Source organism: Piliocolobus tephrosceles, chromosome 6, assembly GCF_002776525.5.
Source record: "Piliocolobus tephrosceles isolate RC106 chromosome 6, ASM277652v3, whole genome shotgun sequence".
Taxonomy (NCBI): domain Eukaryota; kingdom Metazoa; phylum Chordata; class Mammalia; order Primates; family Cercopithecidae; genus Piliocolobus; species Piliocolobus tephrosceles.
In genome coordinates, this window is record NC_045439.1 from 90,361,747 (window position 1) to 90,379,501 (window position 17,755).

Here is a 17,755-nt window from a genome sequence, read left to right on the forward strand (position 1 = left end):
CCAAACAGATAGGCCGATGTTCAAATCCTAAAGAAATAAAACAATTCCTTCCTCATGTGGGTGAGATGGGCCTCTATCATCTGTAGGACCAAGCATACAAGAGCTATCATTAGTGTATACCTCCAATGGGGGGTCCAGCCAAGTTACAGGCTGTAGAAGTGGAAAAGGTAAATATGCCCAGTAAGTATAATTGTTATCTGTGTCAGCCCTTGATGAAGGAATACTCACGGCAATGGTGATATCACTATCATAGTTGTCATTAAATTACTCATTGTGACTGGTTGTCCCACTTTCCTCAGGTTTTCTTCTGCCATCTGCAACAGCTTGATCTGTCCCCAGGTAGGTGACTGTGTTCTACGGGTGTTGTTTGTGACAGTCGGGGTCCTCTTCAGCATCAACTTGGACAACGCTGCCACCGGTGGGTCTTTGGGATCTTCCCAAAACCTCTTCCTGGGTATCTGGCTCACAGTAAGGCTTTAGATGTCTTGATGGCACCCAAACTGGCTATTGATTCAGTCCTGGAGAAACACAAGCATAACCTCTACCCCAAGTTATTATTTTACCTATTTCCAAACTATTTGTTATTGGATCTCTCCACCAAACCAGTTGTTCTGCTTCTGTCTTTGGTCTGAAGCCAGCTGCTGATAGCATCTGGTCTTTAGGCAGGCTCAAAAAATTTAAAGTCAATAATGCTAGTTCAATTGCATATGTAGAGTCCCTTAGGCCCTGTTTCCCGCTCTCTGCTTTTGCAGTTGTCGTTTTAGGAAGAGATCCATTCTTTCCACTATGACTTGTCCTTGAGAATTATATGGGATACTAGTAATGTGTTTAATATTCCATATAGAGAGAAATGTAGCTAGATCTTGGCTAGTATAGCCTGGGGCATTACCTGTTTTAATAGAAGCCTGACCGCAAAACACTGCAAAAGGTGATGTTTAACACAGGCAGAAGACTCTTCTGATTGGCATGTAGCCGAAAGTGAGAAAAGGTGTCCACACATACATGTACCTAAACTAGTCTCCCAAACGAGGGAACATGTGTGACATCCATTTGTCAAAGAGAATTAGGTTCCAATCCTCGAGGATTAAGTCTTCTTGTAAAAGATGAGGAATGCACCATTTGGCAAGTTGGGCATCGCTGGAAAATAGCTTTAGCTTCTTTCCAGGTAATGCTGTATCTGTGTTTGAGACCAGAGGCATTAACATGGGTTAAATTGTGAAAAAGTGTCTAGCATTAGATATTGCAGTAGCAACTAGGCAATCAGCCATTTGATTCCCTGCAGTCAAAGGTCCTGCAAGAGGTGTATAAGCCCTAATGTGAGTGATGTAAAAAGGGTGCATTCTACTCGTAACTGGTGTTTGCAGTTGGGGAAATAAAGTCATCAGTTGCTCATCTGTGTAGAATCATAGCTGAGCATTTTCAACTGTGTAGAATGAACCACATATAAAGAATCAGAAATCACATTAGTAGGCATATCAAAAGCAGTCAATACCTAAATTACAGCTACAAGCTCTGCTTTTTGAGCAGAAGTATAGGGTGTCTGAAAAACTTTACGTTTTGATCCAGAGAAGAGGCTTTACCATTACTAGACCCATCTGTAAAAACATTTTCAGCACCTTCAGTTGGTTTAAATATACTTATTTTAGGGAGAATCCAATTCGTTAATTTCAAACATTGAAATAGTTTTGTTTTCGGAAAGTGATTATCAAGAACACTCACGAAATCAGCTAAATGGGTTTGCCAAGTAAGACTATTTATAAAGGCCTGTTGTATTTGTGCCTTTGCAAGAGGGACAATAATTTTTCCAGGATCATATGCATGTAATTTAACAATCTGAGTTCTCCCATTTCCTATCATAGTAGCGATTTGATCCAAATAAGAAGTCAAAGTCCGTGAATTAGTATGTGGAAGAAAAAGCCATTCTACCAAGTCCTGCTGTTGGACAATAATACCAGTAGGTGAATGCTGAGTTGGAAAAATTAGCAAATCTGGAGTCTTCTCTGGATCTATTCTATTTATTTGAGCTTTATGTACTTGCTTCTCAATCAGCTGTAACTCTACCTTAGCTTCCTTTGTTAATTGCTGAGGGCTAGTGAGACTAGCATCTCCTCTAAGGATAGAAAATAGATTACTCACGGCATAGGTAGGAATACCTAGAGCAGGTCACATCCAATTAATGTCCCCTAGTAATTTTTGAAAGTCATTTAATGTTTTTAATTGATTCTTACGCATGGTTACTTTCTGGGCACTATTGTAGTGTCATTTACTAAGGTCCCTAAGTAGGAGTAAGGAGTAGTAGTCTGAATTTCGTCAGGAGCTATAATTAAACTGGCATGAGAAATCAAATTTTGCAAGTGATCATAACATTGGAGTAATATTTCTTGAGCGGGGCAGCACAAAGAATATCATCTATATAATGAATAATGTAACACTGTGAAAATTTTTATGAGTAGGTTCAATTGCTTGCCTATATAAGTCTGGCAAATTGTTGGACTGTTTAACGTGCCTTGTGGCAACACTTTCCAGTGAAAACACTTAGCAGGCTGCAGGTTGTTTACCGCAGGAATTGTAAATGCAAACTGTCCACAGTCTTGCTCAGCTAAGGGGATAGTAAAGAAGCAGTCTTTTAAATCTATGACTATTAAAGGCCAGTTTTTTGGAATCATAGCAGGAGAAGACAGTCCTGACTGTAATGTCCCCATAGGTGGCATAACTGAATTAATGGCCCCTAAGTCAGTTAACATTCTCCATTTACCTGATTTTTTCTTAATTACAAAAACTGGAGAATTCCAAGGGGAGAATGTTGGAGCTATGTGTCCTTTTTCTAACTGTTCAGTAACTACGTCCTCTAAAGCCTCCAGTTTCTCTTTGCTCAGTGGCCATTGTTCTATCCAAATTGGCTTATCTGTTAACCATTTTAAAGATATAAGTTCTGGAGGCTTAACCATCATCAAAAATGGTATCCTAACCCTTGGTGGGAACTTTGTCTTTCCACTTGAAGCAGTTCCTTCAAACCTTTCACGTTTTTTTCCTAGTCCCATACCAGGGACGTACCCCATATCATGCATCATATTTTGACTTTGAGGGCTGTATAATTGCTCAGGAATTAGAGCTCGTGCTCCCCATTGTTGTAATCTCTTCCCCATAAATTTATAGGTACAGAAGTTAAAATTGGTTGAATAGTCCCAGGTTGTCCATCAGGCCCTTAACAACACAGAATATAACTGCTTTGATATACCTCAGGGGCTTTACCAACTCCAACTATGTTAAATTGAGCAGGTGGAATTGGCCATGCAGACGGCCAGTGCTGTAGAGAAATGATTGAAATGTCTGCTCCTGTATCTACCAAACCTTTACATTTTTTTTCCCTGAATAGTTATTTCACAGGTAGGACGTTTATCAGTAATTTGATTCACCCAATATGCTGCTTTGCCTTGTTTATTTGTACTGCCAAATCCTGTTCGTTTAATTTCACTTTTCCCCATTTCCACATATGGCACAATCAGGAGCTGTGTTATAGGCTCTTCTGGCTCTGCTTTCCAGGGAACAGAAGTAGATACAGCAATTTGAATTTCCCCATTGTAATCTGAATCAATGACTCCTGTATGTACTTGCACTCCTTTTAAATTTAAACTGGAGGTACCTAGAAGTAATCCTACCATCCTTGCTGGAAAGGGTCCAGAGACTCCTGTTGGCACTTTTTGTGGGGGTTCTCCAGACGGAAAGCTCACAGCTTTTGTGCAGCATAAATCTACTGCGGCACTACCGCCTGTGGCAGGGGACAGGCATTGTACAGGGGTGAGGGAGTGGCCTGAGCCAGAAATGCCCCGGTTTGGAATGGAGCCAGGGATGGGCCCCTCATGGCATTTCCCGAAATTGGGTTCTCATCTTTATCAAACTTAGAGTGACATTGATTAGCCCAATGTTTTCCTTTTTTAGATTTTGGACATATTTCAGGCTCAGTAGTTTTCTTGTTTCCCCCATCTGGTGACCTGACTCGCTGATTTCTTCTACATTCTTTTTTAGTATGACCATGCTTCGCACAGTTGAAACAAACTCTAGGAAATGGAGCTTCCTCTAAAGCACTAAAACTCTGCATAAGTTGGTTAGTGCTAACCTTCACGCCTCCTTTTCTGAGGAGCTGCCGAAGCAGACTCAAATAAGCCTCATGCCTGCTCCATCCTTGTCCCATTGTTACCCTGATGCTTCCGAGCTCCCCTTCTGACTTACCACGGGGATTGCTTAAGAGTACTCAGGTGTCCTTCAGTTTAGTTCCACATTCTCCAACTGTCACTCCGGCAACCCTTCAACCCGGGTTTGAGTCCCACATATGGGCATCACTTGCCGAGACCAGCTCGGTCATGGAGACCCTAACCCAGCAGCGCTGGAGGAATGAAGACAAAGACACCGAAATAGAGTGCAGAGTGGGATCAGGGGGGTGACAGCCTTCAGAGCTGAGAGCCCCGAACAGAGTTTGACCCACATATTTATTGACAGCAAGCCAGTGATAAGCATTATTTCTATAGCTTATAGATTAGCTAAAAGCATTCCTTATGGGAAACAGAGGGCTCTGGCTTGTTATCTGCAGCGGGAACATGTCCTTAAGGCACAGATTGCTCATGCTGTTGTCTGTGGTTTAGGAACGCCTTGAGCAGTTTTCTGCCCTGGGTGGGCCAGGTGTTCCTTGCCCTCATTCTGGTAAACCAGCAACCTCCAGCGTGGGCATCATAGCCATCACAAGCATGTCACAGTGCTGCAGAGATTTTGTTTATGGCCAGATATGGGGGGCTTGTTCCCTGCAACATCTAAACAGATATTATTGGGAATTTAGGAAAGGATACTTTGTTGTGGTGTCTTTTCAGAGACTGGCTTCCTGGCCATTTTTCCTTCTTTTTATTAACACATAAGCATCAAGATTAATTCAGAAGGCCAGTAGAATGGAAAGTCAGAATGTGGAGATGGGAGACAGAATGTAATCAATGAAAGATGTTAACATCTGGAATGAAATCAAAGTATCTACATAAAGACTCTTGAAACTTATAAGCAATTATAATAAGATTGCAGGATAAAAGTTTAATACAAAAAAAAGGTTAATATATAATACAAAAGCCAATTGCTTTGCTATATATCAGCAATGAAAAATTTGAATTTAAAATTAAAAACACCATTCACGCCAGGTGCGCTGACTCACGCCTGTAATCCCAGTACTTTGGGAGGCTGAGGTGGGCGGATCACGAGATCAAGAGATCAAGACCATCCTGGCCAAGATGGTGAAACCCTGTCTCTACTAAAAATACAAAAAATCAGCTGGGCGTGGTGGCAAGTGCCTGTAATCCCAGCTACTCAGGAGGCTGTGGCTGGAGAATCACTTGAATCCGGGAGGTGGAGGTTGCAGCGAGCCGAGATTGCGCCACTGCACACCAGCCTGGCGACAGAATGAGACTCCGTCTCAAAAAACAAACAACAAGCAAACAAACAAAAAACACCATTCACATTAGCACCAGTAAGAGGGAATGCTTAGGTAGAAATCTAATAAAATATGATAAGATCTATGTGAAGAAGATGATAAAACTAATCAAGGAAATCAAAGATAATTTCAATAAATAGCTATTTCATTTCAGTGCTAGGAAGACTCAATATTATCAGTTCTTCCCACATTAGTCCATAAGTTCAATGTGATTTCAGTCAAAATCCTAGCACATTATTTTGTGGATAGCAACAAAGTAATTCTAAAGTTTATGTGGAGGGGCAAAGGCCCAAAATGGCCAATGCAATACTGAAGAGCAAAGTAAAAGGCTGATGCCACCCAACTTAAACACCTACTATAAAGCTCCCATAATGAAGACTGGTATTTGCAGAATATATCAGAGAGCCCGGAAATAAACCAACACAATCATAGTTAACTGATCTTTGTCAAAGGAGAGAAGACAATTCATGGAAAAAGTCTTTTTCATAGGAATACTTTTTCAAGCAGTAGTGATCAGCTGTACATTTACATGCAAAAAAAAGTGGATCTAGATACCTTGAATCTTTCACAAAAGTTAACTCAAAATTTATCATAGACCTAAATGTAAAACACAAAAACGTAAAACTTAGAATATAAGAAATTCAAGGCAACCTTGGGTTTGGTTTCGATTTTTTAAGTAAAACACTAAAAGCATAACTTGTGAAAGAAAAATAATTGATGACTTGAACTCTGTTAAAGTTAAAAACTGCTCTGCAGAAGCTGCTGTTAAAAAAATTAAAAGATAAGCCACAGACTTGGAAAAAATCAGCAAAACATATAAAGGGCTTTCATTCAACATATACAAAAAACTCTTAAAGCTTAATTGTATGAAAACAATGCAAACTAAAAATGGGCAAAATATCTGAACAGATATCTCATCAAAGAAGATACACTGAGAGCAATTAAAAAAAAAAAAAAGCCTGCAGCCTCAGCTACTCAGGAGGCTGAGGCAAGAGAGTCACTTGAGGCCAGGAGTTTGAGTTTGGTCTGGGCAACATAGTGAGGCAACACAAAAAAAAAAATAAATTTTTTTATGGGCAACATAAAAAAAATTTTTTTTTAAATGATTTAATAAAGTATACTTGGTTAAAAAACAAAAGCGTCCACAGAAAAACTTGCACACTGACATTTTAGCAGCTTTATTCTTAATTGCTAAAAATTGGAAGCAACCAAGATGTCCTTCAATAGGTGAACAAACAAACTATGGAACATTTATACAGTGAAACAGCATTCAACAATAATAGAAAGGAACTTTCAGGGCAGGAAAAGACATAGAAGAAACTTAATGCATATTGCTAAGTGAAAGAACCCAATCTAAAAAGCTACATACTATATGATTCCAATTATATGACATTCTGGACAAGTCAAGACTACAGAGACAGTAAAGAGATAAGTGGCTGCCAGTGGTCCAGGGAATGAATAGAAGCAACAGAAGGGATTTTTGGAAATTAAGAAAACAATCTCATTTACAATAGCTACCAAAAAACCCCTAACCAAACAAAACACTTGGGAATAAATTTAACCAAGGAGGTGAAGGACCTGTACACTGGTAACTAGAAAACATCAATGAAAGAAATTGAAGAAAACAGAAATAAATGAAAAGATATGGCCAGGTGCAGTGACTCATGCCTGTAATTCCAGCACTTTGGGAGGCTGAGGCAGACAGATGACCTGAGGTTGGGAGTTCGAAACCAGCCTGTCCAACATGGAGAAACCCTGTCTCTACTAAAAATACAAAATTAGCCAGACGTGGTGGCGCATACCTGTAATCCCAGCTACTTGGGAGGCTGAGGCAGGAGAATCGCTTGAACCCCGGAGGCTTCCTTAGCCAATGACAATGATCATAATGAAGCCTATTGGGCCTCAAGGAAAAATATTCAAGAGAATAAGGTAGAGAAAGACTGAAAAATTGCATCTATGTAAAGTTTATAAGGATAGAAAAGCCATGTGCATACAAATAGTATGAAAAAAACCATGAAAATATGAAGACTACATTGGTGGGATTATGGGCAATATCTTTCTTTTAAAATCCTTTCTTACAAACTGTTGTGATGTACATGGCCAACACATTCTCTTCCAAAAAATGAGAAAGAAAAAATATAGTATACTTACTTGCAAGTTATTTCAAATGCTGTTTTCCAAACAGAGAACAGCTTTGGCATTTTCAGACACTATGTATAATTAGTGGGTTGGTTAAGTCTATTTTAAAACTACGAAATCTTATTCCCTCTTCAGCCATCTCATCCCCACATCCTTTTCCACAGATACATCTGCCCCACCTCCTTTCCCTAAAAGACTTTGGTTTTCTCTCTCCAAGGGTCTTATCATTTAGGCTTTTGTTAACTTGTGTGTATTCAGCAGAAGCTCATGGCCTAGCATCCCCCACACAACATGCTCCATAAAAAAGGAATTAAAGATGTGAGCTGCTGGTGTATCCCCACGGCCTGGCATAGAGTATGGGCTTATTGGCTATTCCTTCATTTCCTTTTGGTCAAGTTTTATATTAATGACATATATCATGGAGCACCTATTCTGTGCCAGGTGTTTTGCTAGGTATTGACAAGAGTTGTACATGGAATAAGAAACCTCGTGGTTTTAATGGGAAGGGGCAGGGCAACTACAGAACGTGAAAATAATTCATTTTCTTGCAGCTGAGGAGTAGCTTAAATTAGGCAAGTATCAAGTGCTGCCTGGAATGCCTCTTTATAAGGCCACCAAGTTGGGATACTCCCCTCTTCTTTTCCTCTTTCAGGAACCTACCAGAACAAGTCAGACCACCTTCATTCCCTCCCCAGGGCTAACTTAAAAGAACTGAAGCCAGTCCTTGGCAGAGTCACTCAGGGCAGGAGATGAGAGCCAAGAGGCTGTGCCCAGACTGCGCTCCTTACTGGGTGATGATCACTGGTCATGCCTGGTGGACAGGCACCAGAGTGATCTCAGGGGCTAGGAAGGAGGGCTCAACAGCGGGCCCTGCTTGCCTTACTTGCTCTTCTCAAGCCTTCTGGTTTCAGGCCCACTTAGCTCACATTATCCTGCCATCTTCCAGCCTCTTCTCCCTAAGCTGAAATGCAGAGCAGCCTCCCTAACTCAGCAGTCACCGTGTCACATTCCTCAAGAATCTTCAGGGAACCCTTGCCCAGACTATCGTCTACTTTTCTAGATTTCAGCCGGCCTCCTGGCTGTTTAAAAGTGTACCTGAATCATTCACACCGACAATAACACAACAGCACACTCTCCGGTGTGTTCCAAGTGTTCCTGGCTGTGGCGTGGTCTCAAAAAACTGCAGATGACTGCACATGAGTGATTAGATTAACACCTTGAACCCACCCTAAGATAGTCTGCCTTTCCCTTCTTTCCTGCCTTCCTCCTTTTCTTTCTCTCTCTTTTTCCTATTTCTCTTTTTTCTTTCCTTTCCTTTATCCCCCTCCCTTCCTTTCCTCTTCTTTCCTCCCTTTTCTCTCTTTCCACACACACATAATCTCTGTATGCTAGGCATTATTCTAGGTGCTTCACAAATACTAATTCATTCCATTCTCATATTAATTTTGGGAAGTAGGAACTATTATCATCAACACTATACGGAGAAGGAAGCTGAGGTATAGAAAGTTTAAGTAACTTGTCCAAGGTTGAGCAGCTTGTCAACGTCATTTTGCTACTGGCATGTGAAACAGGTGAGTTATATTTTTTAGAATATTAATTCTCATTAATTGAAGCCTTCCAAACAGGCGTAACTGTCCCGTTCTCTGAAACACAAGTGGAAGTGTCATAGCTGGACGGAGCAGCATGGTATGCAGGGAGAAAGGACGCGACTGGGTATTCTTCTGAAGCTCAGGAAGCAGCTCCTGGGGAGAAAGTGTCTTTTTCCCGGAAGCGGACAAGAGTTCTGTTGAGCTGAAGAGCAGGGCAGCAGCTGGGGCGAGCGAGGCTGCAGTCATGCAGGGCAGAGCCTTAACTGCCAAGCTAGAGTTTGCCCTCGGTAGGACCAGCTGCCCCGAGCAGAGGCTGGAACCAGATCTCCCCGAGGTAGACTCGCGGATGGGGCGGGGATCAGGACGGGGGCGGGGGCAGGGGGGGGGGGGGGGGCCCGGGGGGGGGGGGGAGACGGGGGTGCCTGGGATTCGCGGGGGCCGGGGCCAGGAGAGGGGCGGGCTCAGGGAGGGAGGGAGAGACTGGATGACCTGGGGCTCGTAGGGCGAGGCCAGGGGAAGGGCGGGGCTCTGGGAGGGAAGGTGGGACTGAAGGACCTGAGGCTCGCAGGGACGGGGCCAGGGGAGGGGCGGGGCTCTGGAAGAGAAGGCGAGACTGTGGAGGACCTGGAGCTCGCGGGGGTCAGGGTAGGGGAGGGGCAGGGTTCAGGGTTCGGGGGCGGGTTGTTTACCGTGAGATCAAAGTCAGGCAGGAGCCTCCGGGGTCCCTGCTGTGCCACCCGGACAGGCCGTGAGGGTGGGCCGGAGGGGCGGGGCCGGGCCTGACCAGGGCGGCAGAGTTCAGTCCCACTTTCCGCACGCCACCTTAGGCCCGCAGCCGTGCGGGGTGCTCGCCAGCATGTCCTTCATCCCGGTGGCCGAGGATTCCGACTTCCCCATCCACAACCTGCCCTACGGCGTCTTCTCCACCAGAGGCGACGTGAGCAGTGGGGCTTCGGCTTCCGGGCGAGGGGAGGGAGTGGAGTGGAGTGGAATGGAATCGAGTGGAATGGGGGGCGGGATGGAGGCTTGGGCCATTTTTCTCTTAAGATCCGTTCCGTGAGAGTGCCTGGGGGCTCGAGTCCCACCTCGTAACTTTCTAGCTGTGCACGTTATTTGACTTTTCAGCCTCAGTGTCCTCAGGTTTGCTGAGAATTAAATGCAAAATGAAATGAATAGTGTCACTCTCCCAGACAAGCAGAGCAAGCAGGATTCTGTTACCGGAAGCTGCAGTACGCAGGCATGCTGCCTACTCCGAGGTGGTTGCGGTGTGTTTCTCTCGCCCAAGAGGCTGGTGGTTCATCTCACTTCATAGCCCCTAACCCTAGAACCCAGGAAATGATAACCTGGTATGCGTAGCAGCTCAGAGGGGACGCGCATGTCCTGTCTTAGAGCTGTGAGATCTAAGATGGCAAGTGTCTCTCTCTGCCTGTAGCTGGAATTCTTTCAGCTCCTGGTGTGGGCTGCCTGGCATTCCCCCACTGATCAGAAGAAAGAGGGCAGAGAAACAAACTTTGACTAAGTCAGTGTAGTCTGATTGGTAGAAATAAGTGTTTGAAAACTGGAGGTTTATCAGCAAATAGATAATAAGAGGGTCCCTAGGTTGGAAAAGCAGATTCCCTTGGATTTGTTGATGATATTTTTGGCTTAGATTTTTGCTCCCAACTTTAAAGGTAAACTCCTGATTCAGCTCTGTAAGCCATAGAACCCCAGAGTCAGGAAATGTTTGCTAAATGAGGGGCTTGGCAGTTAGCTTCTTCCTGGAAAGTGGGGTTCCCTCCTTCCCCCATGGCTTGTCATTGGAGGCAAGTGGCTGGCTTTTTATGGGCCTGTCTGCGGTGAATACTTTGGTCTAGAAGAGTCAACTTGTGGTTTCATATCTGGCCAGGCTGACCAGATGTTGCAAGGACACAGAAAGTGGACACTAAATCCCATGGAGGACACAATTTGAGGCACATTAAACCTTAACCTGTGATGGCCAACAACCTTTCTGCAGACAAAGCCCTTCCTCTGCCCTCCTTGAACACTTTGTCCTCAGCAGATGTGTCCTCCCTCACCTTTCCTGGAGCACAAATCCATTAGACAGAAACATTTGTGAGAGGCAGGCACACCCCAGTGGGGAGCTCTGACTTGCTTTCTCAGGGGAATCGAATTAATGTCCCTTAGAGTGTGGCTAGGCGCTTTCAGACACCATGTCCTGCTGTTTCAACATCAGCATGTGCGGGGCAGCCACTACAGATGTCTGGGAGAGAGAGCCCCATCCCCCTGTCCTCTGATAGAGTGCTGGGGATAGAGAGTTGGCCCTTTGGCCTTCCAGCTGAACAAGTCTCATCTGAAACTTTCTTTGCAGGCACTGGACATTCCAACGGTGATGGCTGCCTTGCCAGGCAAGACTAGTTGCCAAGGCAAAACCTCCCTTCCCCCATGTCAGCAGTCAGCCCTTCCTAATTTGAGTGGAATAACAATGAATCCAGTCATTATTTTATTCATTTTTTTTATTCAGCGAATGCTTGCGAACCCCAACTGTGGTCCAGACTGCCTGGACTGTGAGTTGGGATCAAAGACACAGGAGACGCCTTCCTTCCATTTCTGGTTGCTCATGGACTAGTAAGGCATATGGGGTGCTCTCTGTGAAGGCAGGGGTGGTGGCCTCTGAGAACGAGATTGTAGTAGTGTGGAGCTGGTTTGCCGGGTGCCTTCTTAAAGTCCCTGGGGTCTGACCCTGCCACTGCCTCCTGGCCTCTGCTCTCTCCAGCCACACTGGCTGCCTTTGAGTCTCTGAGACATGCTAAGAGCAGCTTCCTGCCTTCGGGCCTTAGCACATGTTGTTCCTTCTGGCTGGAATACTCGTCCTTCTGCTCTCTATATGCTTGGCCCCTTCTCACTCTTTGGGACTCAGCTTAAATATCACCTCCTAAGCACTCTCTCTGAAAGAGCTCCCAGCTGCAGCCCAGCCTTGGTTGTCTCTCACCACACCCTGTGTTTCCTTTTGCTTCTGGAAAGAAGGAACCAAGTCACTGTTCCCAGGGCCTCAGCAGCCTTTGTGTAGTGCTGGTACTGAGAAGATGCTCTCTAAATGTTTGTGGCATGAATAGTGTCTACCCTGTGTCTGTTCTTGTGGTGAGAGATTTACAGATATTAATCAAATTCTCACAATAAAACTACTGTGAAGTTACTGTCCCCATTCTACAGATGAGGAAACTGAGGCCCAGAGAGGCAAAGCATCATGCTCCAGATCTCACAGTCAGTAGGAGGCAGATATGGGGTTGATCCCCACATCTGTCAGCCTCCCAATCTGTAGGGTCCAGCCCTACGAGGCTTAGCAGGTGTTCTCCCCGTGTGTGGAAACGAGAGATTGTAAGAAATAAAGATACAAGACAAAGAGATAAAGAGAAAACAACTGGACCCGGGGGACCACTACCACCAAGACACGGAGACCGGTAGTGGCCCCGAATGGCTGGGTGCACTGATATTTATTGCATACAAGACAAGAGGGGCAGGGTAAGGAGGGTGAATCGTCCCAGTGATTGATAAGGTCAGGCAAGTCACATGATCATGGGACAGTGGGCCCTTCCCTTTCAGGTAGCCACAGCCAGAGAGGGAAGGCAGCATACATCAGCGTTCTCTTCTATTCACTTATAAGAAAGATCAAAGACTTTAAGACTTTTGCTATTTCTTCTACCGCTATCTACCATGAACTTCAAAGAGGAATCAGGAGTACGGGAGGAACATGAAAGTGGACAAGGAGTGTGACCATTGAAGGACAGCACCACAGGGAGGGGTTTAGGCCTCCAGATGACTGCGGGCCTGGATAATATCCAGCCTCCCACAAGAAACTGGTGGAGCAGAGTGTTTCCTGACTCCGCCAAGGAAGGGAGACTCCCTTTTGCCGTCTGCTAAGTAATGGGTGCCTTCCCAGACACTGGCGTTGCCTCTTGACCAAGGAGTCCTCAAGCAGCCCTTATGCGGGCGTGACAGAGGGCTCACCTCTTGCCTTCTAGGTCACTTCTCACAATGTCCCCTCAGTACCTGACCCTATACCCACCAGTTATTCCTAGGTCATATTAGTAATGCAACAAAGAGTAATATTAAAAGCTAATGATTAATAATGTTTATAGTAATGATTGATAATTGTCCATGATCATCTGTATATCTAATTTGTATTATAACTGTATAGCAGTATAGCTACAGTTTGTGCCTTCAGTCTCTTGCCTCAGCACCTGGGTAATCCTTCGCCCACACCAATCCCATACTTCCCCCTCTATGTCAGGCTGGGAGTTGGGTAATGCTTTCCCTTGGAAAACTTTATATCAGATATGACCAACTATTTTAAAACAGAGGGAATGCACATTTTTCTCTTGAAGTTAGACAAATGGAGTCTCCCTCCTTGGTTTGTTTCCCTCAAATTGCATATGGGAAACTGAGGCCCAGAGAGGACCAGGGACTTGTCCAAGATGATAAGATGGTGAATGAGGGAACAGACTTGGAGCCCAGGAATCCTGGATCCGACCTGTGAGCCCCTTCTAGTTTTGTGCTGAAGAAAATAACTCCCAAGGTTGAAAGTAGAGGGTACTCACTCTCTCAGACTTTTTCTGGGTCCTCAGGTCATAGTTTGAAGCACAAGTTTGAAGCTTTTATGCTTTGTTTGCATTTGAGGCATCAGGCAGCTGCACTTCTGACCCCATTTTGGAGGTTGCTTACTGGTGGTGGCTCCTTCTTGCCTTCAGCTGGGTGTGGGGACCAGGGTCAGAGATGTGGTCCACGGGTCTGACCTGCACATTCCCTGAATGGAAAACCACTTGGATCCAGGTGGTTCAGCTCTTTGCCTACTGCAGCAGATTTTCCATTTTCAGGAGGGGAACACTGAGGCACAGGGAGTTGGCAGCGGGGCTGATAATGTGTAGCTAAGCTCTCCGGGCAGCCTCTTCTAGGGTAGGCTCTGCTGGGACCTCAGATGAGGAGTGTGGCTCTGCTCTACCCCTGGTCCCAAGAGCTGACATGCTTGGAGAAATGGCCATCTTTTCTCAGCCCACCCCAGTGAGCAGCCGATGGAGATAAGGCCAGCCAATAATCCCACCACTAAGCTCGCTGGCACTGAAATGGCCAAGCTGGTGGTTCAGGAGAGCTGGAAGCCTGACTCAGGACAGAACACCAGGAAGTTGAGTCTGCAAACATGCCCTCTGGTTCTTGTTGACGAGCAAAGCTCAGGCTTGTGGGGACAAAGACCAGGCCTTAACAAATATTTAAGACATCTTTGCTGATGCTGGGATTTTGTGGTGCAGAAAGGAACTTCCCTTGCATGTTCTGAGCAGCCTGGCTTCCTGCAGCTCCCTTATAACCTGAGCTCTCCTCCATTTGAGCCACAACAGAGCTCATTAATCCAAGCCACCAGGCCCTCAGCACTGTGCGTCGGGCACTCACTGCTCCACTGCACAACTGAATTACCCTGAGCCAAGGCCTAGGTTAAACCTGGAAAATAATCCAACATCCTGGTAAGGTGGTGAGCTCCTCATCACTGGAGGCATTTATGTAATGCCTAGGGAACTTTGCTGGGGACTTTGGTCAGGTTAAGTGGCTAGGACCAGACTGACTGCTCTTCCCCCAGTCCAAGGGATATTTGATTTATTTCCCATTCAGGGAACACAGATTATTTTCTGTTTAGTCCTGGAAGCAGAGATGGCACAAGGGAGCTGGGGCAGGATCCTGAGAAAGTGGTTCTTCAGTCCGCTCTGTATACAAGGCCACCTAAAGGGGGACCCATGGGCTCTTCAACAGGCAGGCTTTCTGAGGAAATGAGCCAAGCCCAGCCAGGGACTTTTTCTGGTGCTGACCATGTCGTCTTCCTCCTAGCCAAGACTGAGGATAGGCGTGGCCATTGGCGACCAGATCCTGGACCTCAGCGTCATCAAGCACCTCTTTACTGGGCCTGTCCTCTCCAAACACCAGGATGTCTTCAATCAGGTAGGACGTTGTGAAACGGCTCGTTCCTGACCTCAGTGGCACTGCAGATGCCAAAAAGTGAATGCTCCTTGCGTTCCATTTCCGATAGAGGTAATGCCATCGGAGGTCTCAGAAGTTATACTTGGATAAGGTTGGGGTTGTTTTGAGACAGACAAGCTGGTAGGAGGTGGCCTTGGGATAATTCAGGGTGGCTTCTCACCTCAGGGTGAGTTCCTAGGTGAAAAAAGTGTCAATGTCTGCAGTCCTGGGTCGTTTCCAGTTGTCTCTGAGGTGAAGCTCTTCAGGAACTCTGGTTACTTTCCTTGTCAAGCTGTTTGAGCCTCTGCCTGTCCAAGGGCTGTGTGGGCCCCCAAGGGAGGGAGCTACGAGCCCTGCCCTCCAGTTCTGTGGAAGCAGCCATGGAGGAGTCAGCCTGAAGTACATGTTCACATGGGATGGACATGAATTTGCTTCCCTGTAAATGGTCAGCTACTTTGATATAGCATCTTCTCATTGCATGGGTCAGGAAGGAGGGTGGGATTTATGGGTACCTCTTGTGTGCCAGGAGCTTCGCACACATCCTCTCCTTCAATCCTCCTGACCACCCTCTGGCATAGGAATTGGAATTCCTATGGGGGCCTGAGCATCTAGATGGGGACCTGAACTTCTGGAATGAGACACTGTTTTCCTAAGCTCTACAGCTAGTAGTATCAGAGCTGGAGCTGGAACTCTGACTCTTAGAACCTACAAGGGCTTTTTCTGCTATGCCTCACTGGCTACAAAACCTCTTCTTTTTTTAAATTAGAAAAGCTCTTGACCGGGCATGGTGGCTCACACCTGTAACCCCAGCACTTTGGGAGGCCGAGGTGGGTGGATCACTTGAGATCAGGAGTTCGAGACCAGCCTGGCCAACATGGTGAAACCCTCTCTCTACTAAAAATACAAAAATTAGCGGGGCATGGTGGTGCACGCCTATGATCCCAGCTACTCGGGAGGCTGAGGCAGGAGAATTGCTTCAACCTGGGAATCAGAGGTTGCAGTGAGCCAAGATCACATCAGTGCACTCCAGCCTGGGTGACAGAGTGGGAATTTTTTTTTTAAATAGAGATGAAGTCTCACTATATTGCCCAGGCTGATCTTGAACTCCTGGGCTCAAGTGATCCTCCAACTCGGCCTCCCAATGTGCTGGGATTATAGGCATCCCAGTGATGTCATCCCAGTGGTGAGCCATCACACCCAGCCTAAAACCTCTTCTTAACTGATGTGAAAGGAATTAGTTTAGGCTGTGATCACTCTGCAGACTGGTGTGTGCCTCTACTGGAAGAACATGGCCACCTTCAACTGTGGGCTGGGCCAGGTTTAGCATAGTTGCTGTGCCAGGTAGCAGCTCCTGGGCTTGTGTGCAGGTGCATGAGGGCATGAGGCAACGTCAAGGGAGGATATGCTTTTCTCCAGCTTGATGAATAGATGACAAAACTAAGAGCAGAGGTCCTGAGAGTGTGAGTAAATGGGAGAGAAGTGGCAGGGGCAGGCAAGCTGGCTGGCCTCCCATTGGCAGGAGGGATACTCCCTGGGTTTTCCTGTGCGTAATCTTCTTTCTCCATGTTTTGGTCTTAGCCTATGCTCAACAGCTTCATGGGCCTGGGTCAGGCTGCCTGGAAGGAGGCGAGAGTGTTCTTGCAGAACTTGCTGTCTGTGAGCCAAGCCAGACTCAGAGATGACACTGAACTTCGGAAGCGGTGAGAAGCACGTGGTCATGGAGGTGATGAGGGGATACAGCAGGGGAGATGAGGGCTGTGTGGTGGTCAGTGCCATTCTGAGTCACGGCTTGGCAGCCTTAGTGTGGTCAAGTCAGACCTGCCCCCATACAGCCCCTGCCTGAGCTGCATATTGATGGGAGGGCTTTGGGAGGACTGAGATTGCCTTGGTGCCTGAATTGGAGCTGCCCGAGCTAGGCCAGGCCAGGCCCATTGGCCCTCTCTCTTACTCAGCTGGTCCTCATTAGCATCATCTGTGCCCTCATCTGGTTTCTAGAGTAGGAAAGAGTTTCCACTTGTCTAGTCCCATTTCCTAGGGTAGAATATGGAGACGGCTTCAGTGGGTGGATGTCCTCTCAGCTGTGAAAGGTTCAGCATAGCTATGGCCCCAGGCCAGCCAGGAGGTGCCCACTGGAGACTGTGGATAATCTTGGGGATGGTCTGGACCGAGCCTGTGGGTGGGACTGCGCTTTGCTGCCTGCTTGACTTTGAAGCCCCTGGTTCTGTGTTTCAGTGCATTCATCTCCCAGGCTTCTGCCACGATGCACCTTCCAGCCACCATAGGTGAGTGCAGTCTCTTCACCAAGGCAAGAACAGAGCAGCTTCATGGGTCAAGAGGGCTGGCCAGGTGCTTTGATTCTGCATCTGGGTGGAGGGTCCCTGCTGGGGGCGGGGAGATAGAGGGGCTCTTGGGCTGTTACCCCTCCTCATCACTGACCTTTCTCAGCACCCAAGCCCGGCATTCACTCAGGCTATATCTTGGCTCAGGTAGTGAGTTGCAGGCTGGTCAAGTTCATGACTAACTACATGGCTCCCTGCATAGCAAATTGCTCTCCTTCCCCCAAAGGCTATGGAACAAGTTCTCT

At 46.2% G+C, this 17,755-nt stretch overlaps 1 protein-coding gene across 5 annotated transcripts in view; it reads left to right on the plus strand.

The window, feature by feature from the left end:
* Positions 1-8,886: 8,886 nt before the first annotated feature.
* FAH (fumarylacetoacetate hydrolase) overlaps positions 8,887-17,755 on the plus strand; it is a 35,804-nt gene continuing 26,935 nt past the window's right edge. The window contains exons 1-5 of one of the 5 annotated variants that reach the window (XM_023193369.2): positions 8,887-9,177; positions 10,023-10,132; positions 15,043-15,153; positions 16,750-16,871; positions 17,404-17,453. In XM_023193369.2, coding sequence (XP_023049137.1) covers positions 10,052-10,132; positions 15,043-15,153; positions 16,750-16,871; positions 17,404-17,453 — 364 coding nt within the window. In that variant the 5' untranslated portion in view covers positions 8,887-9,177; positions 10,023-10,051. Of the gene's footprint in view, positions 9,178-9,787; positions 9,902-10,022; positions 10,133-15,042; positions 15,154-16,749; positions 16,872-17,403; positions 17,454-17,755 lie in introns of those variants that run through there. The other 4 variants (XM_023193368.2, XM_031935798.1, XM_023193370.2 and 1 more) reach the window with 4 other exon arrangements.